We start from the raw sequence: 24,600 nt of genomic DNA on the forward strand, positions 1-24,600 counted from the left end.
CATCTCTCCCTAGCAGATACGACACTCATGGCCACCTTGAAAGTCTTTTACAGTTGCACACAGAAACAGCCTATGATGGGATAATGGCAGGCCCAGATGGAATCTGTGGATTTTTTCCACATTTTCTGCTCTGAATTTGGGGACAAATCTGCTGAATTCTGCAGAACATAAAATGAGTTAAGCTGAACTCACTGTACTCTTAATGATAGTTTAACGCTTTTTTAGCAAAATAGCCAAAATATTTCAAGAGTGGCACAAGATTGATATTCCAATTTTGAGGCAATCCACTGAGCTTTCTGTGGGAGCAGATTCCATGCGAGTCTGGATAATGGACAGATCCACAGATGTTATTTGGATATGTTATATTTATAGGGTTGTTTCTTCAACTTCGGGCACATTTGTGTCCCATGGGTTTATATTATTTATGTCCCAAATGGGATCATCTTAAAAATGTGAAATAAACATTTGCGTTATTTATTGCAATGAAATAATATGAAATAATAGTGTATAATTGAGCAAACATTGAGGTAATAAAGAGGTCCTATGACTTATGAGCATAATATTTTTCAATTACATTTTTTTCAAATTATGCAAAAGCGTATTTAGGATGTATAATTAGCCTAAACAAAGTCAAATTAGTATGCCATTTTAATTATTATTATTTTTTTTTTTTAGAAAATATCTTTTCCATTTCCAATGCTACTGAACACAATACATAATTTCAGATGTGGTAGGAATTTTCAATGCTTAATAAAAAAAAAAAGACAATTCTCCTTTGATATATGACAAATGTTTTCCACAAGGCTATTTTCTTAAGTCCACATGGCCAAAGTTGAAAAACATTATGTATTCAAATATTTGCCTTCTTTTCTTTCCTGTCCTGCTAAACTCACTCTGTGTTGTGAGGACTGTTTTGTGAGACGTCCTTTAATCTATCCCAGATGAATGCACTGAGGGGCTCTTTGAATAGATCCAGGGAAATAAAAAACTCAACTGCTATGGACTCAGCTATGAGTACTATAAGTCACAATCTCATACACGATTAATCCCCTGACTGCAGTAAAGGCTAGAGGAGCCAAGTGTGACAAACGTAGATAAAACCGTCAGCTTTTATGCTAAAGATCATTTATCAGGAAGCTTTGCCCTGGCAGGCTTGGTGCTTAAACAAAGAAAACACTTCTTCACATTTATTCGTTTAGTCACGTAAAATCATGGCCTGCAATCTCAGGGTCCTTAATGCTCACAGAAGTGAACCAGACAACCCAAATAAGTGCCCTCAGTGTGCCAAACTGATTAAAACAGACAGCCAGATCATTGCCAACTAACCATTTCCGATCTCTCAACTGGATAATATGATGTAACTTTCCTCAATGTCATTTTACATATGTTTGAGTTTAGCGCTCTAGAATAAATATCAGCCACACATCCCCCACCCCTATTCAAAAAATGCTCACTACCTCTTTGGATGCATTACTACTAGGTACTTTATTTAATCATTTGCAGATTAATTAAATTAAATGCATTTAGCAATATTTGCTTAGCAAAGCCGCCAAATAAAGACAAATCAAAGGCATGACGTGACTATGGCAGAGGATTGAATCCTTGAATATTTATGAATATAAGTAGCTATAGAAGTCAATACATTGTTAACTTTTTTCAGTGCCAGTCTATCACTGGCCTATGGTCCACAGCAATCTATTATGCAATCGAGTTGGTCAACCTGTCTGAGATACACAGCTGTTTAAAAGTTTGGGGTCAGTTCTAAGAAATACTTTTATTCAGCAAGGATGCATTAAATTGAATAAAAGTGAAAGTAAAACATTTATAATGTTACAAAATATTATTTTTCTTTGAACTTTCTATTAATCAAAGAATCCTTTTCTTTATGGTTTCCACAAAAATATTAAGCAGCACAACTGTTCTCACCATTGATAATAAAAATGTTTCTTTTGGAATGATTTCTGAAGGATCATGTGACACTGAAGAATGGCACAATGATGCTGAAAATTCAGCTATGGCATCACAGGAATATATGACATTTTAGATATTTTCATCCTGTCAAAAAACTTCAACGTGTAATAATATTTCACAGTATTACTCTTTTTACTTAATTTTTGATCAAATAAATGTAGCATTGGTGAACATAAGAGACTTCTTTCATAAACATAAAAAAATCTTCGAGATCCCAACTTTTGAACAATAGTGTAGACTTGGTGGCTGTTCACACAGGATGCACTCTTGGTCTAAGTACACTGTGGCGAGCAGGATGAGGCCGAGGGCCGTGGGAGAGTGGCATGAGGCCGGTGGTGTGATTAAAGGAACACTCCACTGTTTTTTCATATTAAACTATGTTATTCCCTTAACTAAGACGAGTTGATACATACCTCTCTAGTCTCAATCGCTCTGGCCCGCGGCGACACTTTGATAGCACTTAGCTTAGCCCAGTTCATTCATTAGGGACCAAACAGAGATGAAGTTAGAAGCGACCAAACACCTCCACGTTTTCCCTATTTAAATACAGTTACACGAGTAGTTACACGACCAAGTATGGTGACACAAAATAATACGTGGCGCTTTTCTAAGCGGGTAAAAAGGATAGCAATAATGTATGGTGGAATAGCACTTGGTAGCACTTCGACTCAGTGCAGTAAAAAGTCACGCCTGAATCCTCTCCCCCTCTCCCTCTCACTTCTGTCATTAGAACCAACGTGACTTTTTACTGCGCCGAGTCGAAGTGCTCCCGAGTCCCAAGTGCTATTCCGCCATACATTATAGTTATCCGTTTTATTTTGTGTCACCATACTTGGTCGTGTAACTACTCGTGTAATTGTATTTAAATAGGGAAAACGTGGAGGTGTTTGGTCGCTTCTAACTTCATCTCTGTTTGGTCCCTAATGAATTAACTGGGCTAAGCTAAGTGCTATCAAAGTGTCGCCGCGCGCCAGAGCGATTGAGACGAGAGAGGTATGTATCAACTCGTTTTAGTTAAGGGAATAACATAGTTTAATATGAAAAAACGGTGGAGTGTTCCTTTAATGATGAGCCACACCTGCGCGACGCACCGGTCTCGTATCTCTCACAGAGGAGCGGAAGCATAAAGGAGGAGCGACGACAGTGAAGAGCGAGAGAGGACAGGTCTGAACTTGTGTTTTGTTTTATTTTATTGTGACAGCAGTTGTCCGTGAGGGGCTGCTGTCTTTTACTTTCGTTTTGTATTTGTTTTATTTTTATCATTAAATATGTTTGAATGTTCGCCGGTTCCCGCCTCTTTCCCATAACATCTGAACTGCGTTACATACACATACAGACTGATGTAGATCTCAGATCTTTGGCCATTGCGCTGCATATTGTGCCACGAATTGTGCATGAATATGCCATTGAATTAAAATCAACTTTTCAAGTTTCAAAGTCGCAAATGTTGAAAGCCGCTTTTGGATGCACAGAGATGCGAATGGCTTCTTGCTCACTTAGTGCTGCCTGTTCTCAGTAAGTTTGTTTTTTGTTTTTTTGACTCAACACACTCAAGGTTGGTATTACAATGTTGAATTGGTCTGATGGTAGGAAAATGAACACAAAATGAACACTAATTAGTACTAGTTCAATCTTATATTCAAAATAAATCTGTGTGTACTATTAACGGATCACACTATATACTGATAGCAGGACGCTCTGCTGCTTTGGTCTTGATGCTGACCCCATATACTGTCCAAACTTCCCCTGTTGGCTTGACATGCAGCATTTTGTGTTGCGGGCATCTCATGCAGGAACATGCTGCAGTCAATCACAATCTAAGGCTGACATCAGATCGGTGCAAAAATGTGCACGTTTTTATTTTTTTATTTACTCAGCCTTATGACTGCTTCTGTCTTTAAAAAAAAAATCTTTCTCTAGCTTTCTCTCTCAGGCTCTGGAAGCAGGCAGTGCTCAGAAAAACAGACTACCGACCAGACCCGCAATTCTCCTTACTCCTGCGCTTTTTCGCCAGCAGTTTATGCCTCTTCTCCTCGCGCAGGCGTGTCTCCTCTTCCTCCTGGTCCTGACGACACTTGTGGAAGTTCTCCACAACCACTCCCACAAACATGTTCAATACAAAAAAGCTGACGATCAGCAGGAAAGAGATGAAGTAGAGGAGCATCCAGGGGTTGTGATTGCGCTCAGGCTGCAGGTGTGAAGGACAGGAAGATAGAGGACACATCCATCATATGACAAATTAGAAAGGTCATGTGAATTTTTAAATACTGAAACAGCACCGGCAAGAATGATCAAAGCAGATCCAAACCTGCTGGTCCACCCCAACAGCGTCCAACCCGTCATACATTATATTGACCCATCCATCCTTACAGGAGAGCACGAACAGTGACATGAGAGCCTGCAGAAGAGAGACAGTAACCAGCAAAACCCTCATTCATTCAGTGCAGTTGCAGGGATCATAATGACAGTTTGGGGAATCATTTCAAACAAATTACAGCAGAAAACAATTTCTGGAAGTCCTACAAAAATAAAAAGGTGACATGACCTCACTTTCTCACTCAGCCAATAATATTATTATGCTTCAGTGTGTCCAAACCAATGAATAATTCACCAATTGTAAATAACAGTTACCTGTCCCAAGTTATCAAAGTTGTACTTTCTTCGAATCCATTTGTACTTTGCATCAAGACAAGCAGTCTTATTGGTGATGTTTTTGGTGTCGCCACCTTCACAATTGTAAAACTTTCCTTTGAAGAGCTGTGAAAGATAATATCGATGCTATGTTATTAAAAAAAAAACCTCATATTTCTGTTGAAAAGCATGTATTGTGTTCCAGTTCAAGCAATTACCTGAACTCCAAGAATTCCAAAGACGATAAAGAAGGCACAGCAGATCAGCACAATATTCCCTATGGGCCTCAGGGACGTTATTAGCGTTTCCACCACCAGCTTCAGTCCAGGAGCACGACTAATAACTCTATTTAGGTGAAAAACAAAGACACAACCTATTTCAACCTGTTTGGATTGCAGTGACGTTTATGTAATGGTACAATAGACTGGGTGACCTTTAAGATCGATAAACCACCTCTTGGTCTTACCTCTGAAATTAATTGCGTGTAGACTCGAGAGATAATGCAACCACATAACTAACCTTCAGTTTATTTCCTAACTAGAGCAATGACTGTGTAGTGGATTTCATTGATTGATTGTGCCTCAGACAGGCAGGTTGTGACCTTTCACTGACTCACCTCAGTGGCCGCAGAGTTCTCAGCAGGCGAAGAACCCTCAGGATGCCAAAGATTCGGTTTGTACCAGTGGAAGCCAGAGAGACCAGAATGTCAATGAGAGAGACAAAGACCAGCACCCCATCCAGAACATTCCAGGTGCTCTGCAGATAACTCTGCTTCCCGGAGCAGAAGCCAAGGGCCACCACCTTTAACACAAGCCATATCACGTCTGTGCAATTGTTTTGTGGAATGAACGCTCTTTATACATATGAAAATACAAAATCATACCTTCACAGTCATTTCAGCAACAAAGATCACAGTGAAAACATAATTGGAGATACTGAGAAACATTCGCTCCTGAAGTGAAAAACAAAATGACATCCTGTATCATACATCCAGTAAGCATGACAATCTCAAATATTAGATGCAAATGAACTATTAAGGATAAGATTTCACTTAAGCAAACTTACAGATGTCTTTATAGTGGGTCTTTCCAGAGCAATAGTTATGCAGTTTAAGAAGATGAATACCAAGACTACATGATCAAACATCTTGTGAGAAATTAACCTTTGGCACATCATCCGAAACCTAGGACAGAATTATATAGCAGTTACAGAAGTGAACGTGAAACTTTAAAAGAACAAACTGGTCAGCAGATGCTTGGAGATGGAAAATACTTGTTCTGAGGAGAGAACAGATAAAGGGACCAGTCGTCATGATCTTTACACCACTTAGGTTTATATGCTTCCAATGTCCTCTTGAGACGCAGACAGAAACTCTGTAACACACAAGAGAGAGGCGTCAGCAAATTGAACAAGAACTACAGATAATTACTACAGCTCTAAATTGTCAGGAGTTTAAAGTGTTTGAGGTAGATAAGAACCTCTGTTATAAGCATTAGGCTAATGGTCTTGATTCAATACATCAATAAATAGGGATTCAAATGCATGCTTGTTTAAACGTGATGAATTACCATTTAACTAACAAATTGTTTATTTTGCAAATGTGTTTTCCGGAAAATAGATTTTGCACAATTAAAATCCACTTTGTCTCAATGTCTAATTGATTTGCCAGGTACTTGGCATGAAAGATGGTTCAACTTGAAGAAATGACACCATGATGCAGCTGTAATTATGCAGCTTGTAATACAATTGTGGGAAATCATTATAGATTATTTCCAGCACTGACACATTTATGCTGTTTTTATGGACATTTTATGCACTCCATTATGCAGTTTCAGTTTCACCACCATGCAGCACCTTATAAACAACAATTTAAAGTGTTTTTCCCCCAACAACTCAGACTCCTTCATGATGCATAACTCAAATTTCCTTCGCAAGAAATAATAGAAACATGAAGACAAATGTACACATGCAATTTGGTTTCCTGGAACAGCCTAAAAAAACACAAGACAATGATGAGAGGAGTTTGCCTATAAACGTGTGCTATAAATCTGCACATCTAACAAGAAATACAGAACTAGTCAAAGTTTGGCCACAATTGCTTCTCATTGTCTTAAACTTTTGGATATTTTTGTATTAATATTAATGGTTAAGCTGGACCAGATAGTGAATTAAAACAACAACAGGAAACAAGTGTTGGGGAACATGATATTTAAGAGTAATGCAATATTAAATGCAACTTTAATTAATTAAAATGCAGCAAAATAATATGTTCACAGATATTACAACCCCTATTATTACACCCCCACCTATTTTTATTATTATTATATCTTATATTCTATTACAAAGGAAAGGGTTTTCAATTGTATTTATCAATAAAATTAGAAAAGTAATCCATGTAGGTTATTTGAAAAACAAAAAAACTTTATATTTATATATTAATCTCATCATCTAATGCAACCCAACACTGTCCTTCAGTACTGCTTAAAAGTATTTAGTTGAGTAAATGAACAGAATGTGTAGAAACTAGACAAACTGTGGCGACTTTGAATAATCTAAAATATATGGTTAAAAAGTTTGGGGTTTTGAAAAAAGTCTCTTTATGCTTAACAAGGCTGGATTTATTTGATCAAAAATACAGTACAGTAATACTGTGAAATATTATTACAATTAAAGGGATAGTTCAGCCTAAAATGAAAATGAAGTAATAAATTACTCTCCCTTGTGTTGTTCTAATGAAATCTGCTCTTCTTCTTTTTTTTCGGACTACAAATGGAGTTTTTTTTTTTTTTAAATGTCCCCACGCTCCATATAATGGCAGTGAATAGCGACCAGCATCAAGCTTTAAAAAAGGATGTAAAAGTCTGAAAGAATGATCCCATGCGACACGTGCCGTATATTCCAAGTGTTCTGAGGGTATATGATAGGGTTTGGTGAAAAACAAAACTAAATTAAATTCATTTAATGAAAATCCCAATCTTGACTGTTGGTCTTCTGTGCTCGATTGCACATTTATGAGAATCTGTTAGCTCCGCAGTTCACTCAGACTCGCCCAGAAAAACACAAGTTGTGAGAAATCAAGATCAACAAAAACATTCTTTAAACCCTATCGTATACCCCCAGAACACTTGGAATATACGGCACATGTTGCATGGGATCATTCTTTGATACTTTTGCGTATTTTTCTAAAAGCTTGATGCTGGTCGCTATTCATTATGTGAATGAGTGCGAGCAGGAATTATTTTTTTTTATTCTCCTTTTTAATTCTCTTAATTTGCCTTTTAGGGTGAACTATCCATTTAAAATATCAGTTTTCTATTTTAATATATTTTAAAATGTAATGTATTCCTGTGATGGCAAATCTGAATTGGTAGTGTATATATTGTTTTAAAATGTACTACAATTGTAAAATGTGTAATAAATAATGTGTAGGTGTGTCCAGACTTTTGACTTGTGTTTGTTGTTTGTATGTGGGCCTTTATTGTAGCCCCATTGTTTCTGGTAATTTCACAGCACTTGAAACTCAATTTCAAGACAAGGCCTCTTGTGAGGAGATATCATCACACTTACACCAATAAAGGTCATTTTCCACCCACCAAGAAAAACAATTACTGTCTACAAACTACCGTGCTGAATCAATTACAGCATGACAATTAGTCTCCTCACAAGACAAACTCCTGGGAAGACATCTTCGAAAAACAAGTCATAAGCAATGCCTGACTGTAACAAACAGCACAGCACAGGTGTGATTCTCAAGTGTCAAGCCATGACTTACATCATCCATGTCCTCCTCTGCGATGGAGTCTTCTTTGCTCATACTGGTGTACAGGTCAGTGGGTATGTGCAGGCTTCTTCCATTGCAGTCGTGGTACTCTCCCAAAGAGCTGAAGTTGGGGGTCTGGGGCAGCTCAGGGATATCTAGAGAGCTGGGATATTGCAGCGAGCCCCCACAAATATTGGCCAGTTTCTCACCCTCCAGGTCCTCGTCCTCAAAACTACCCCTGCCTTCCCCAGACAGCAGAGACTCCTTCTCCCCAGACGTGTCCTTCCTTTTCAAACTCGGTGCCCGTCCTAAACTGTTCCAGCTGGATCTGCGGCTGCCCCAGTTACTGCCTGAGCCACGGGGGTGGCACGGAGATCTTCTTGGGCTAGTCTGAGTTAGTAAAAGAAAATGTTGTCCTGGTAAGATGTTACAGTACAGTGCTTATGTTACACATATTGCTTGTTACTGCAATGAAGTACTGCCTTTCATCGGTACTGGGGCATCAAAATAAGTGTATATTTTGATACTGTTTTGGATATATGGATATAAATTTGCTTTACCTGCAGTACATAGTCATGCATAAGCTGCATGCTCAATAAACAGCTGGTTTGTCATTGATAAACGATAGAAGACATTTACAAGTTTGTACATTGTAAGTACATTTCCACCGTATCCAGCACACTTTTTGTTTTCTGTCTTATACAATATCCTGTTACTATTTCAGTGTGAGAAAACTGCATCAAAAGATTCAGTGCGTGAGTGAACTGTTCGAATTAATTAAACTGAAAATTTGACTGATTAGATCAAAAGGGTCATTTATTTGCAAAACAAGGATTGTTCTGATTTTGTTCAGGTGATTGTAAAAACAGCTATTGATTTGATTTTTGAAATATTATTAGGGAAAATGATTCTCAGGTTTGTATACAGTAATATCCAGTGTGATAGAAAAGGATTTATTAGTAATATTTTAGTGGGGCACAGCGAAGGGTCTACAGTAGCAACACCCCTTAACAGCAATGAGAAATTAAAAACAACAAAATAATTACATTTATGCATTTGGCAGACACTCTTATCCAAAGTGACATTACATTCAAGTTTTAAGTCAATAACAAATAAAGTGTCCACATTAAAGAAATCTTTAAAAAATTGTTCGTTAAAATTTGCTCTTTGTATTCATGGTTTCATATTGTTTTAAAAAAAAATGTTTACCATTTCAGGCAAAGTTTAAATTGAATCTAAGAATGTTATGTGGTGTAACCAAGTAGATAGTGATATTTTACAACTTACAACTTGAATACATAGTTAATGTACATAACCAGTTGAACCACATCATAATCATTATTTTCGAAAAAAAGTTTACATATATTTTTCAAGGTAAAAAGTAAAATATCATAAATTGTTAATGAATAAATATCAATTCGTTTTTGGGGAGCCACAATACATGATGTCACAATTGAAACAAACTTAGCTATGTCAGAAAATGATACATTTTGACATCACTTCACCTTATGATATCACCTTTTTTGTGTTCTTTTCACAACTATTTTACGCTAAAGCAATCTATCTGTGATGTCCCTGTAATGTACATAAGCTTGACATAGATTTTTTTTTTTTTCTTACCAGAGATTTCTGATCAAAAGCACTTGGATCCATCGAGATCCCACTGCCCCGCCTGGACTCAGTCAAACTATACACTGACTCCGGCCCAAGAGAGCTCTTTGGAGTGGGCATGGGAGTGGCAGCAGTGTGCATGATGATTGGAGGGGGCAAAGTGCCATGAGGATCCACATGCCCATTCGCTGACATCATCAGAGAGTACATCTTCAACTCTATTTGAGGAAATAAAAGAGGTTACTCAATGAAAGTCAACACCATTCACTGAATAAAAGTAAAAAGGATTATCCAGGATCTACTTAAAGTAAATGGCAGAGGAGCGTAAAAAATACATTTTCCTTAGTAGATTCATTTATGGGAAATGGGTACGCACTGACTTTAATGTGGCTCTAGAGGACCACTGCCCACTTGAATGGGTCTTAACGGACTTCACTCTATGTCTGAATGATCAGGTTAAGAATAGGAAAAATCTATGTAGTGTAAAAAGAGTGCATGTGTGCATAAAAGCCATTTTTTGTTACCTGGCAATAACATTTTATGTGAAAAAGGAAGTAACCTGAAGCTTGTAATTCCCCCATCTTCTCCTCCTCTTCAAAGTTCACAGATCGCTTCTCTTCATCCGCATCTGACCTATTAGCATCTCCCTGCAAAGCACAAGAGGTTTTTGTGGACAGCTCACGGTGTTTCAGTAAACGCTCAGCCCACTAAAGTGTTATTCAAGGCGCAGTGAAGCCAAACAGGAGTCGCTCTCTCAGAGGATGCTGGCCTCTGGCATCAACAACAAACTGCCCTTCACTCAGTCACAGCCCGCTGTGCATACAGACAGCTGCGGTGCCCGTATTCTCTGTGCCCTGCTACTCGGTTAAAAATTTGGTTAGGGTTGTGTTAAGTTGGCGTTTGTTTTGTTGCAGGTTTACACCTACTAATAACAAGCTCACAATTCACACAATCCCCAGAATGACAGATGAGCCAAACACTGCAGCACTGTATCAGCAATGCAGTTCAACTACTGAAAGCAGCTACTTAGTTTGTGCAAAAATCTGCATCCTTCAGAAGCCAAATTCTGTAAATGCTTGTATCACAAGATCAACTTGTGTGCCACAGGTTGACCCTCTTTCAAGGGGTGAACACTTTGCATATTAGCTACATATTTAGCTGTAAATTTAAATTTAATTTAATTTCTATTCAATATTTAAATTATATTTTGTATATAATTTAAACTTTAAATGTACAAAACAACTGTGAGGGTCGTGAAAAACCAGCACAAGCTTATTAAAGTGTAACTTCGCAGATTTTCAAACCACTTTGTATTTTTACAATGTCGGTAGTAGGCCCATATGTAAATGAACAATGTTTACTCCTTGTTACCTGGACTGAGAAATTCATGCGTATTTGTCAGCAAAAACTTTTGACAGCTCCAGGGCTTTCTTGAAAACGATAGATTATACTTTGCCATTTTTGTATCCCCGCCCTCGTTCAGTCGGATCGATGGAGGGTTATTAACAGAAAAGTTATTGTAAGAGTCTGTTTATCACTGAAAATTGTATGCAGACTGGTGGGAGTGGCCTTGGAACATGCCCAGTGCATTATGGGTGTTGAAGTTTTATTTAGGAAAAGGAAAGATAACAGCCTTTTTTCTGTTTTCTCTAGTCAGGTAGCATCGATATCTTTTGATTTTTTTCTGCCTTTCTTCTGCATAGGCAGCCAAGTTTTATTAAAAGCCCATTTTGCCAGTGGGGAAGTACTCCAAAGCATATTAACTACATATTAAGCACTAGATTTAGATCTGGAGTTGATATATTGGTTTATAAGATGTACATTTAAATGTTTTTTTCAAACCATGAATCTATAGAATAATGAAAACCAAAATAATCAGTTATTTGCAGCACAGATTACATTCTTTACTTTTTTTTTCATTCAATGCATTATTTATTTATGTAATGTAAAGAACAAAAAAGCTGAAAAATACTTATGTTGACTGCAGTATTGTAACAGCAATGAAGTTGAACTCCCCAGACTATCTGCAGGAAGCAATTACTTTGCACAAATGCTTAAGAAATACACTCACCTAAAGGATTATTAGGAACACCATACTAATACTGTGTTTGACCCCCTTTCGCCTTCAGAACTGCCTTAATTCTACGTGGCATTGATTCAACAAGGTGCTGAAAGCATTCTTTAGAAATGTTGGCCCATATTGATAGGATAGCATCTTGCAGTTGATGGAGATTTGTGGGATGCACATCCAGGGCACGAAGATCCCGTTCCACCACATCCCAAAGATGCTCTATTGGGTTGAGATCTGGTGACTGTGGGGGCCATTTTAGTACAGTGAACTCATTGTCATGTTGAAGAAACCAATTTGAAATGATTCGAGCTTTGTGACATGGTGCATTATCCTGCTGGAAGTAGCCATCAGAGGATGGGTACATGGTGGTCATAAAGGGATGGACATGGTCAGAAACAATGCTCAGGTAGGCCGTGGCATTTAAACGATGCCCAATTAGCACTAAGGGGCCTAAAGTGTGCCAAGAAAACATCCCCCACACCATTACACCACCACCACCAGCCTGCACAGTGGTAACAAGGCATGATGGATCCATGTTCTCATTCTGTTTATGCCAAATTCTGACTCTACCATCTGAATGTCTCAACAGAAATCGAGACTCATCAGACCAGGCAACATTTTTCCAGTCTTCAACTGTCCAATTTTGGTGAGCTCGTGCAAATTGTAGCCTCTTTTTCCTATTTGTAGTGGAGATGAGTGGTACCCGGTGGGGTCTTCTGCTGTTGTAGCCCATCCGCCTCAAGGTTGTGCGTGTTGTGGCTTCACAAATGCTTTGCTGCATACCTCGGTTGTAATGAGTGGTTATTTCAGTCAAAGTTGCTCTTCTATCAGCTTGAATCAGTCAGCCCATTCTCCTCTGACCTCTAGCATCAACAAGGCATTTTCGCCCACAGGACTGCCGCATACTGGATGTTTTTCCCTTTTCACACCATTCTTTGTAAACCCTAGAAATGGTTGTGCGTGAAAATCCCAGTAACTGAGCAGATTGTGAAATACTCAGACCGGCCCGTCTGGCACCAACAACCATGCCACGCTCAAAATTGCTTAAATCACCTTTCTTTCCCATTCTGACATTCAGTTTGGAGTTCAGGAGATTGTCTTGACCAGGACCACACCCCTAAATGCATTGAAGCAACTGCCATGTGATTGGTTGATTAGATAATTGCATTAATGAGAAATTGAAAAGGTGTTCCTAATAATCCTTTAGGTGAGTGTATAAACAAAATACTGTAAATGAGACAGCTGTAATAGAAAGTTTTTTTTATACCTCTGCCTGAAACCCCTCCACTAAGATGGCCACAAGCAGGTTAAAGAGGACATAATTTCCAAAAGTCATCAGAGCCACAAAGTAAAGAGCCGCCCATGGGGAGGTGGAAGCCATTCCATTATAGAGGACCACGTTCCAGTCTTCCTGCGTCAGAATCTGAAAAACACACACAAGCAGTTTGTCTGAGAAAAAGAGTACAGAGAACGGGCTGAGTAAAGAAAAAAAAAACTGTGACATATTAATTAGATGTGCAATAGAGTAGTGTTTTGTGTATGTGTTTTCCTGTATCTGAATTATACAGAATTTGATGAATTTGAATAGAGTTTTATGATTATACTGTACAAACTATTCAGAGTTCCACTCCTTACTGAAGTACAAGTAATTGGCTTTCCCAGTCTAGCAATTAAGTCTTTTTTTAACCACAAAATGGTGTTGCGATAATCTAGTGAGAATAGCTGTAAATGCGCATGGTAGGAAGATGCAGTGCAGGTTCAGCAATTCAGGAAATTGTGCTGATGCAAAATTATGCTGATGCTTTCCATTATAGTGAGCTGCACATTAGTAACTATTTTAGATATTTTAGATATAGATATGGAGTTAATAAATTGATTTATGGGATATACAGATATTTATAATAATATAAATAACTCTAACCTGACAAAAATAAGCAATTACTTACAACACACTTTACATTTGATATGTCAATATTTCAAAGTATGAAAAAATGTCTATTCTGTTCATTGAAAGTCAGGACAGATCTATGTACAGTAAGCATAGTTTCTGTTCTTACCTGAAACACAGTGACAATGGCCCACAGCAAGGAATCAAAGTTTTTCCTGTCAGGAATGGTGTCTCCATTCTCCATCTTCTGGCTGAATTTGCATCCAAACAGATGCATTCCAAGAATGCTGTATTGATAGTCAAATAAAAATAAAATGCATAAACATTCCAGAATTATGTTCAATAAAATCGAATTAATGTAGCACTGTTTTCTCTAAATCAAACGGTCAAGATTAGCTATAGTGTTGGTGGCACTGTGCAACAAGCTTGGTTCTAACTGGTTGAATGAGGGTGTGGGTTTGGTCTACACCTGAATGTGAAGATGAAAAGCATGAGCAGCATGCAGAATGTTGCCACATTATCCATTGTCTTCATCAGCACCACCAGCTGTCTACGCAGTGCAGGGAGGAAGCGCACCAGTTTGAGTACACGCAGGAGACGAAACGTCCTCAGCACTGAAAGACCCCCATCCGCCTGCCCTATGATCTCCCACACACTGTCACCGGAAACACATGGTTATATTTAAGGAGTTTATATATTGAATAGTTCAGATGAAAAAAACATTACCTCAACATTGCTTAAATGCTTAAATCCTAAAAATGTAAAATATAAAGCAGCACAACTGTTTTAGATATTGATAAGAATAAGAAATGTTTCTTGAGCATCAAATCAATGATTTCTGAAGAATCTGAAGTAATGATGCTGAAAATTCAGCTTTACCATCAAATTAATAAATAGCATTTTAAATGATATTAAAATATAAAACAGTTATTTTAAATTGTAATAATATTTTACAATATTACTGTTTTACTGTATTTTTGATCAAATAAATGCAGTTGATGAGCATAAGATATTTCTTTTCAAAATCATTAAAAAACTTCTGTAGTGAAAAAAGTAGTGTATATTTGATACGTATTTTATACATTTTCCATCAATTGAATGTTACAATATAATCTATTTAATATATAATATAATTCCCTGCTGAAGAATCCAGCATTGCCAGTCACCAGCATAAGGTATGTTTTGCATGCTAAGACCTGCACGGGGTGCTGGTTGCTGGTTGCTGGTAACCAGCATACAGTAGGACCAGCATGGAATTCATGCTGGTTTATGCTGGATTTTTCAGCAGGGATATGAATATAAATATAGATATATAACAGATCTTACCTTATGACTACAATAATCCCATCAAAGATGTTGTAGGGGTTCTTGATATAGCCGAAGGTACCAAAGGCCAGCAGTTTGAAAAGCATTTCAAGGACAAACATGCTAGTGAAGACGATGTTGCTGATCTCCAGAACATTCGTCAGCTGCACGGGCTGCGAGAGGAAACAGAGCCACACGTCATTACCTTCTGCAGACCAAAGTAATGCCAAGATACTGCTGGGAATACAACATGTGAGTGACCTTATTCACTGACCCTCATAATGGTACCTTCACACACCTTTACGCTCACAACATCACTTGAAACGCCATGAGTCAGAGTACTGTATATGAATACAGAGACCTGCAAAACTACTGAGCACATTCAAACGATAAATGGAGCGTTTATGTAAACATGGTACCTCTGGGTCAAATGAGGAAGATATTTCAGCACACTTACGAAGCAATTACAATTGTTCAGTTTTACACAAACAGCTCTAGCGCTGAGCTTGGATAAGCAAAATCAATCCCAAAGCATTATAAGCTCTTTTATTAAGAGCAAAGCAACACAGATCAATCAGACAGACAGTACCTCTAAAATCTGTCCATCATAAGCAGTTTCAGGGCATTTGCTGATGCAGACTGTACCAAGTCTTGTGCCTGAAGAATTACCACTGCACTCTTCAATTCTTTAGCACAGAGCAAATCAATAAACACATTCTAAAGGAAGCATAAATGATATGAACCTCTTAGTTCTGCTGCCCATTATAAGAGCAGCAACCCTCAGAATTCACCAGGATACTGTTCACATTAACATACTGTTATAAAATCAATGCCAAACTGTTAGACAATCGCCCTTTCTATGGGCAAACTGAAAGTCATCATGTTAAACACTTCCATTTAGAAAGATAAAACCTCATGCATTAATATTTCACTGCTTCTGATATCACTCTCTCGCCTTATTGGCGCTTTTACAGACACATAAAACTGCATTATTGCACATAATGAAATAACAACAAACAATACAGTATTTATTAATCTACACTCTTAGAAGAAAAGGTATATTGGACCTTAAAAGTGTTTTGTCAGGCGCTTAATATTTAGAATTATTTAGAGGTTCCCATCATGGGATTAATTTATTGATTTAGTTTAAATTAATTAATTTTGCTTTAATTAATTTTTATTTTTTATTAAATCATATAAATTAAACAGCTCACATTATCACTAGAAACAAATTGAAATAACCCATTCAACTTGAAAGTTTTATGCAATCATTTAAGACATTTCTCTTTATAACAAAGAACAATAATACATTTATAAATTAACATTATCTAGATTAACAAATGCTGTAAATTGCTGTTCGTTGATAGTTCATGATTCCTACTACAGAATGCTGAATGAAACCTTATTGTAAATTGTTACCAGTGAAGTATGTTTCTATTACAAAATATACAGTAGGTTATCTACACTGTATACCTGTCTCATTATTGAATTAGTTTGCAAGTATAAACTCATACCCTGTAAATAACAATAGGTTACTGTTGTAACCCCGGTTCTCTGAAACATAGAGTGGAGATATCCACCTATGGGAAGGGCATCCGTACCTGACCTCTGCAGAAGCATCCAATTGCACCAAGTCTGGCAAGACAGCGCAGCCAATGCCCGGTAAGGCCCCATCCCTTACCTGCGGGCATAAGAAGCCTGCATGCGCTGCTGTTCTCCAGTAAGTATATTCGCTTCTCGTGCGGTAAGCGGGGCAAAGCTGGTGGATCTCTCCACTCAATGTTTCAGAGAACTGGGGTTATGACAGTAACCTATTCTGCCGTGCAAAGGCAAAAGACCGTAACTTCGTTTTAAGTCGAAAATGAGTTATTGATATTTTTGGGACATTCAAGACCTACTTTATCATGTGGATAAGTATATTGAGTCAATTCCGTTGTTTTTGCAAGGAAATAATGGGTTGTCTTAACAGTAACTTGAAAGCCCATGAGAAACCAAGGCAGAACACCATAACACCAGTTACCGCTCTTTGGCTTTGTTTTGGAACGCTCATATTGAGTTACGGTACTCTGCCTTTGTTTAGCCGCACGTCAATATGAAGTTACTGTGCCGGTGTTCTATCAAATAATACTACCTCATATTGTACAGTGTTTTGCCTTTGTTTTACTCTCCATTAAAATTAAAATTACGGTGTAACCTGTGTACTTTGTACAGCTGCCATCAGTCCCTGTAACTTCTGATGTCCTCAGAGCTTTGTCCTGCACAAACGCAGTCAGAACATTTAGTATGGTCGACAAACGTGCGATATTGATCACGAAGGATATATGCAGAGTTGACAGAAAAATTATACACATGCCGTAGCAGATGAATACAACAAAGAATTAAAGCCCCGCCTCACCCAGTTCGGGTACCGGACCTGGTTGAAACACTCATGCATCTACTGTAGCTGGCAGAGTGCCAAAACTGCGCCGGCACCTTTAGCACCGCCCTGAACACAGTCGAGCCTGTTAAGGACGCATTTCCTGGTCGGTGGCGCTCTGTGGAGCCGGCCACTCAATGTTGAGGTGAGCGGCCGCTTGCTCACACACTTCTAGGAGGATGGACTGAGGCAAGGCCGTGGGGGTGTTGGCCTGGGGAACGCCAGAGGACGGGTTGGCCTCCTCGTCCTCTGAGACCCCGAGAAGGCCATCATCATCACCAGAACCGGCCGGTTCATTCGACGAGCAGGAGATTGTCTGCGAAGATGTCCTCTTCGGGGAACGCAGGATTGGGCTGGTCAGCCCAGATGAGAGATGTTGTGCCCCGGGAGGCCCCTGGTAGCTTGTCATCGTCACCGTGTCCGGCAGCATCAGGCTATGACTGCAGTTCTCCGGGTTCTCCAAAGCCTCTTTTGCGTGCTTGAGGCCCAAGCAGACCACGCAGAATGGGTGAAGGTCCTTTGCGGCAATCAGCATACCACACGCTGCCGGGCAGGCTATTCCTGTGATAAGCTATTCCCGTGAGAAGCGGCAGGTTTAGAGAGCGACATACCAGCGAAAAACTCCGTGGCGGGCTGCCGTGGAAAGGGAAACAGGTGAGAAGATGCAAGAGCGTGGGCGGCTCAGAAAGCAAACACAGCTAATCTTGGTAGAAAACAACTGTCACGCCTGGCAGAGGCTGATCTGGCGATTTGTCTTCCTGCAGACACGTAAGATGAGCAGCGTAAATCCAACCAAACTGTGTAAGCGCAGAGATTGCGAGAAGCGAATGTCAACTGGAGAACAGCAGCACATGCAGGCTTCTTATGCCCGCAGGTAAGGGGTGGGGCCTTACCAGGCATTGGCTGCGCACTTCTGTCTGTCTTGCCAGACTTGGTGCAATTGGATGCTTCTGCAGAGGTCAGGCACGGATGCCCTTCCCATAGGTGGATCTCGAACACGAGATGATGAAAGAGAACTGAAGTAAAAGAACCTGTGCTGACAGATCACAGCTAGGGGGCTCCACTGCCTCTGGTGGCTGCATTGATCTACATACATCAATATACTTCATGAATATTTATATGCCACTTCCCAAAACTACTTGGTACCCAGGAACAACAGATTAGAAATGGAAACCTTTCATTATATCATCTTATACTGCAATGTTCGATTAGACAGGCATTTTCCGCCTAACAGGCATCAATTTGTAGTCCTAAACAGTTTTATCATCACAGATTTTGTAGGCTATTTGTAGGCTAATTGGTATTGCCGGGTACAAGAAATAAACAAAAACCAAGAATATCTGCTAATACAAGCTAGCAGTGTCAACATAAAACAGATGGTAGTCACATTTTCAGTGGGTACATTTCCATTTAAATCTTACAATTTATGCAACATATATACATAAACAGATGTGCTTGTGTCGTGTTGAACAGGTTGCTTTGTGAATCATTATTCCAGCAGCGGACACCACCTCAGGTGCCAAGATTGTTGAAGTGTGTTAACTCTAATTTGGCTTGAAATAAAATGCAATGCTAATTTGCCAGAACAATTCTGAAGCAACAGATTCATAAAACATACTATGGGGCAAAAACATTGTTTAGTGTAATTTTCCTCATAGAGTGAGACACGTGCCATTATGCAGTGCCATAGCCTGAGCTCAGTTGTGATTCATTCGAAACACAATCTTCAAGCCTGTGCATAATTTTTCTAACAAAATGACGTGTCTTTTTTCTAGTGACAGAGATAATCAGTCTAGTTTTAAGATATTAAACAATTGTATTGTTGTTGATCCCTCCTCCCCAGACCTCATCCCCTGCAACAAAACCAGGGATGGTTCACATGACAATCACACACTATCAATATCAAAACAATATCCTGACCACTCTTCAATAGTTGAATAAAGTCGTTATTTTTTAAAAAAAATTGTGCACAAAAAGTATTCTTGTCGCTTGATAAACTTAAGGTTGAGCCACTGTAGTCACTTGGTCAATTTTAACGATGTCATTACTAACGTTTCTAGGCTGGCAGAATACAATTACCTAGAAGCCTATGAAGGAGTGAGCCAGCTCTCAGATTTCATCAAAAATATCTTAATTTGTGTTCCGAAGATGAACGAAAGTCTTACGGGTTTTGAACAACATGAGGGTGAGTACTTAATAACAGAATTTTTGGGTGAACTAACCCTTTAATGATCCTCAATGATCGCAGCAATTATTGTACCACCCGAATGGGAAAATTATCAGTAAACATCAATGTAAATTAATGTCTGTTTCTCACACAAATATATTGCATGAGTTCAGATTTGGAATATAGTGTATGGACTATTTTTATATATTTTTATACTGCTTTTGGAGGCTTTTTGAAGACCCTTTTAATGTCCTTTTAACATGAGGGTGCGTAAATGATGACATTTTTTATTTTCGACTGAACCACTACACCACTTACATTACACACAAATCGAATATCCATCCCAGCTTTCCTGAAAATGGTCTGCCTGAGTGCAAAGCTACAAATTCCCACTGCTGCTGCATCAAGCACATTTGCTGGACAGAGCAATAGAAAAGCAATGACAGTAAAAATGCATGTTGGGACACTAGGCTTTCAGTGGCGGCAACATGTCAGACTAAAGGAGAGTGATGTTAGCGGAGGACAGTCCAGAGGGAGTCGGCAGCTGCAACCTTTATTGCCCCCTTCCTCCATCATTTCCCATGATGCATAGCACACATTCCCACTTCTTTATACACCTCTGAGTGCAGAACAACTCAGAAAAGGCAAAATGAATGAAAAACAACAACACTGTCTTTGACTTCACAGCTATTTGAGATAATGCTGCTCATCATTTCACAGCTCTAAACCAATCAGTGACCAGCACAATCTCAAGATAAACACGGCATGGTGTGACAGATAAATGTGTGATGATGATAAGATTCTGGGTGAAGCTAAGTAGATTATGCATAATGTGTCTATGGACATATTTTTGTATGGATTTGTATGCAACGATGCAACAGATAGAAGCTATCCACAGTGTACGCAACAAAGCGACTGTTGCCAATTAATTTGTCCTTTGTATCAGAAGTAGCTTGAGAGCTTGGAGTACGTCTGATATAGAACGGGGCATCAGTTTACTGTTGGGAATTTATTGTGTCTGTGTCGTGCCGCACCACACTGCATCCAGTGTAGACAGCATCATTGAGTAAAATGGGTCCAATATGCTTTTATTGCATCTGGTGTAGACACAGTGTAATAAACAGGAAAATAACTGTGTTAAAGTTGCACAATTCATCCATTAAGAAACATCTCCAATTTCAACTGTAAAACAGCTGTACAGAAGATATTATTTAGCTCAATTAAGTTAAAGGTCCCATGACATGAAAATTTCACTTTATGAGGTTTTTTAACATTAGTATGAGTTCCCCTAGCCTGCCTATGGTCCCCCAGTGGCTAGACATTTTGATAGGTGTAAACCAAGCCCTGGGTATTTTTGAGAAAATGAAAGCTCAGACGGGCGAATCTAGAATCTTCCCTTTATGTCGTCATAAGGGGAAAGGTCACCTCCCCTTTCTCTTCTTTGCCCGCAAAGAGAATTTGGCCCGCCCATGAGAAAATGAGCTGCGCGAGCGCGATATTGGTTTTTCCTCGAGGGACATCATGGCTTGCAAACGAGCGAAGCATGGCAGTTGCTCAGTGTTTGGATGTACAAATGAACACAAAAGTATTTTTTTAGTTCCTTCATCCGAGCCTCTGAAGAACCAGTGGGTTATGTGAATTTCTGATGTGTAATTGTTCAAGTTCAGACTGATAATCTTTCTCTCAAAATCGTTCAATACTGTTTATGCATCAGTAAATCAAGCCAGTGACTAAAATATCAACTTCACATCGTTTCTCTTGGTAGGATGAAAATAATCTTATTTAAACTGTGATTAAAATATATACAGAAAGCGATCAAAGAACAATCCCTTTCCAATCGCCCAAGCTGTCAATCACACAGCGTGAGTTTATCTGGACACTTGCCAAAACTCGTTATGAAATCAATGACGCTGTTACGCTGCACAACGAAGCTCTTACTGTACTTAGGCTACCTCATGTTTGCATTGGTGAAATCTTCATTCACGCGATCAACAGGCAGTCATCTGCTCAATGCTCATCACTGTAACCTTTTATGTAATGGGAATAGATCTAAATACTCAAAAAACTTCTCACGATTCGTTAATCTCGATAGCTGTAATAGTAAAAACATATAATAGCTGTAATAGTAAAAGTATTCGAGAGAGTTCCACATGTAATGCTAGCTATTTCATATGCAAGAATGTCAGCGAATCACAGCAGTGGGCGTTTACACTGAAGTCTCACAGCAGACACGCCCCTTCAAACAGAGCGTTCAAATCAGAGGCTAAAATCAGGCTAGGAAAAATGCCTTTTATTTCTAAATTATTACAATTTTTGATCTTAAAAACATACTAACATTATAAGGGCACCCCAGGAAACATTATAAAATAATAAAATAATCCATGTCATGGGACCTTTAATTAAGACATAATAACATTGTCTAACAGTAATTAACGTAGCATAGGCTAATTAAAACTATTTTGGTGATACTCACAGTTTTGTTGCCACTAGCAAATTTTCGGCACTGTGACAAATGCATTTTTAAACATACAAATTAAGTCTTTTAATTAATATGATGCTATAAAAATCTTCAAGCATAATGACAATAAAAATAAATAAATAAATGATTGTATGCAAATCAAATCGGAAATACCAAAAACTCTGCCATTGGTGGCAGAAACAGATAGCCCTGCCCCAAACTCGTGCCATTGGTTGAGCAACTGTTGCTATGTTGTGCTAGTCAGGATGTTCAAACAAACAGAGCAATGTTTTGAGTCACTGTGTTTACACATTCAGGGGAATCAGCCAATAAATGACTTACAAATGGCTTTAAAATACTTTTCGAAGGAGAATAGCACATCACACTGCAGGATATGTCAACTTCCCAAAAGAATTTCATGTCAGCCCCTCAGCCTAATGTCTAATATTTATAAAAAGGAAATAACAGTATGTGCAGTCAAGACATGCATGTATCTTTAGTGATGGGGTGAACAGTTATCTCAGTGGGGTGACTTTGACTGATGCAGTAATGAAGACTGTCAGTGGCCCCATGTAAATCCGATTAGGGGGCTGATTGACTCGAGAGTGCGGAGACTCTGCTGAGTTGCTGATCTTTCTCTCCACTATGCCAAGAGCATTCAGTACATAGATCAATGCACCCAGCCTTATCTCATTACTGTAATCCTCCCTCAATTACTACTGGTGACAATTTTTCCCAATAGCTGACAGAACTAAACAAACACCTATATGGATAAGCCTTAAAACAATTGATTTCAAATAATGGCAGTTACCCAGTAAACATCCTGTTTATCACATCATACATTTTTGTTCTTTAATTTAATGCATGTGGACTATGAAGGCTTGTTCTCACCTCAGATGAAAAATAAAGTTGCAATTACAATACAAAGTCAAAATTACAATTAATAAAGATTCAGTAGTGATATAACCTCGTAATAACATTTTCTTACTCTGAAATGGAATCAGCTTTTGTGACATGCCAACAATAATTTCAAGCTGGAAAGATATTTATACATTAAATACACATATAATGGAAGACTAGGCAGCAAGCAGACAGCGCCATAAATAGATTCTTAAAATGTGCTATTATCAGACATACTCAAAAGCATAACTCATTTAACGGACTGTAAAGCACTGACATTGCCATTGGTTACATAATCACAAGTTCTTCAACCTAAAAAAGTAGTCCCTCCTCAAGACACAAATAACAAGCATTTTACTCAAGAATTCATGTTAATTCTTTAAAATGGATCTAAGAATCTCCAAAGAAGGAAGTCTCTGAACCCCAAAGCCACCATAACAAATGTCTACTAACAATTTTCACCTCTTCTGCTTCTCAAATAAGGATTAAAAGAGCCTTATTTCATGTCGTGGGTTAATTAGACAACACGAACTGTTCTTTAAAGTAACATAACGATTAAAGACTTTACTTCAAAAGCAGATGTGCTATCTGGGCCCCGTATTGGTATTCAACAAGCCACGCTTTAGTCAAAGAGCAACCAATCAATCATATATAATTACACATAATTAAATGTAAGATAAAAGGGTTTGTTCAGATCTATTATTAGCACACTAGCTTCCTATTGTGAAAATTGTTCTTTCAATGATGAAAAAAGTCAAGGTGCAACTGAAATTTATTTCTACCAGAGCAGCTAAACATTATTTTAAAACCAATCACTCTCCAAACCACCTTTTAGCAAAGTAACAATATTTATCACAAGCCATTTATGCAATAGGCTTTATGCCGAACGTCTTCATGCCGAACGTCACATGAACAAACAGGAAAACAGGTCTCATTATCCGCGGCTGTACGAACTGACGGCAATAGTATGACTTTAAAGGTAATTAGCTAACCTAGCTAGTTCTTTTTATCTTTCCTGTTTTATTCGATTTAAATATGTAAATGTTAGTGAGAAGAAGAAAAAATAAAAAAACTTTTAGATATCAATCTGCATATGTGATGGACTCGCTCCTTTGAAGGTATCTTGAGTAAAACGGCTCTATATTTAATGACGCACATGCAAAAAGACCAGAACCGGAACCGATGAGACCCGTTTTACACTTTGTAAAATAACCCAATATGTCGAATACAGTTTGTTGTGCATAACCCAAATTTTGACAAAACTTCATTTGTGTTAAAAATCTACAAAACTTTATGACATTTAAATCAATCGAATTTACAACAACAGTAAGTACATCACTGTTTGTAAGGCATAAAAAAAGCATATCTTGTCAATTGAGTCAACTAACGGAACCCCGTCAGTTGGCCATCGAGCTATCCTTA

General features: G+C 38.4%; 1 protein-coding gene across 1 annotated transcript in view; it reads right to left on the reverse strand.

The window, feature by feature from the left end:
• The window catches only part of cacna1ha (calcium channel, voltage-dependent, T type, alpha 1H subunit a), a 112,872-nt gene that overhangs the window by 16,231 nt on the left and 72,041 nt on the right, over window positions 1–24,600 (reverse strand). Inside the window, exons 11-25 of the mRNA XM_079872084.1 lie at window positions 15,259–15,410; window positions 14,402–14,587; window positions 14,102–14,219; window positions 13,312–13,467; window positions 10,533–10,620; window positions 9,983–10,191; window positions 8,375–8,752; window positions 5,875–5,975; window positions 5,668–5,785; window positions 5,486–5,554; window positions 5,219–5,403; window positions 4,821–4,947; window positions 4,603–4,728; window positions 4,280–4,369; window positions 3,946–4,159 (exon numbers count right to left, since the gene is read on the reverse strand). Coding sequence (XP_079728210.1) covers window positions 3,946–4,159; window positions 4,280–4,369; window positions 4,603–4,728; window positions 4,821–4,947; window positions 5,219–5,403; window positions 5,486–5,554; window positions 5,668–5,785; window positions 5,875–5,975; window positions 8,375–8,752; window positions 9,983–10,191; window positions 10,533–10,620; window positions 13,312–13,467; window positions 14,102–14,219; window positions 14,402–14,587; window positions 15,259–15,410 — 2,317 coding nt within the window. The remainder of the gene's footprint in view (window positions 1–3,945; window positions 4,160–4,279; window positions 4,370–4,602; window positions 4,729–4,820; window positions 4,948–5,218; window positions 5,404–5,485; window positions 5,555–5,667; window positions 5,786–5,874; window positions 5,976–8,374; window positions 8,753–9,982; window positions 10,192–10,532; window positions 10,621–13,311; window positions 13,468–14,101; window positions 14,220–14,401; window positions 14,588–15,258; window positions 15,411–24,600) is intronic.

The sequence above is a fragment of the Squalius cephalus genome (assembly GCF_949319135.1).
Source record: "Squalius cephalus genome assembly, chromosome: 1".
NCBI classification, from domain to species: Eukaryota; Metazoa; Chordata; class Actinopteri; order Cypriniformes; family Leuciscidae; genus Squalius; species Squalius cephalus.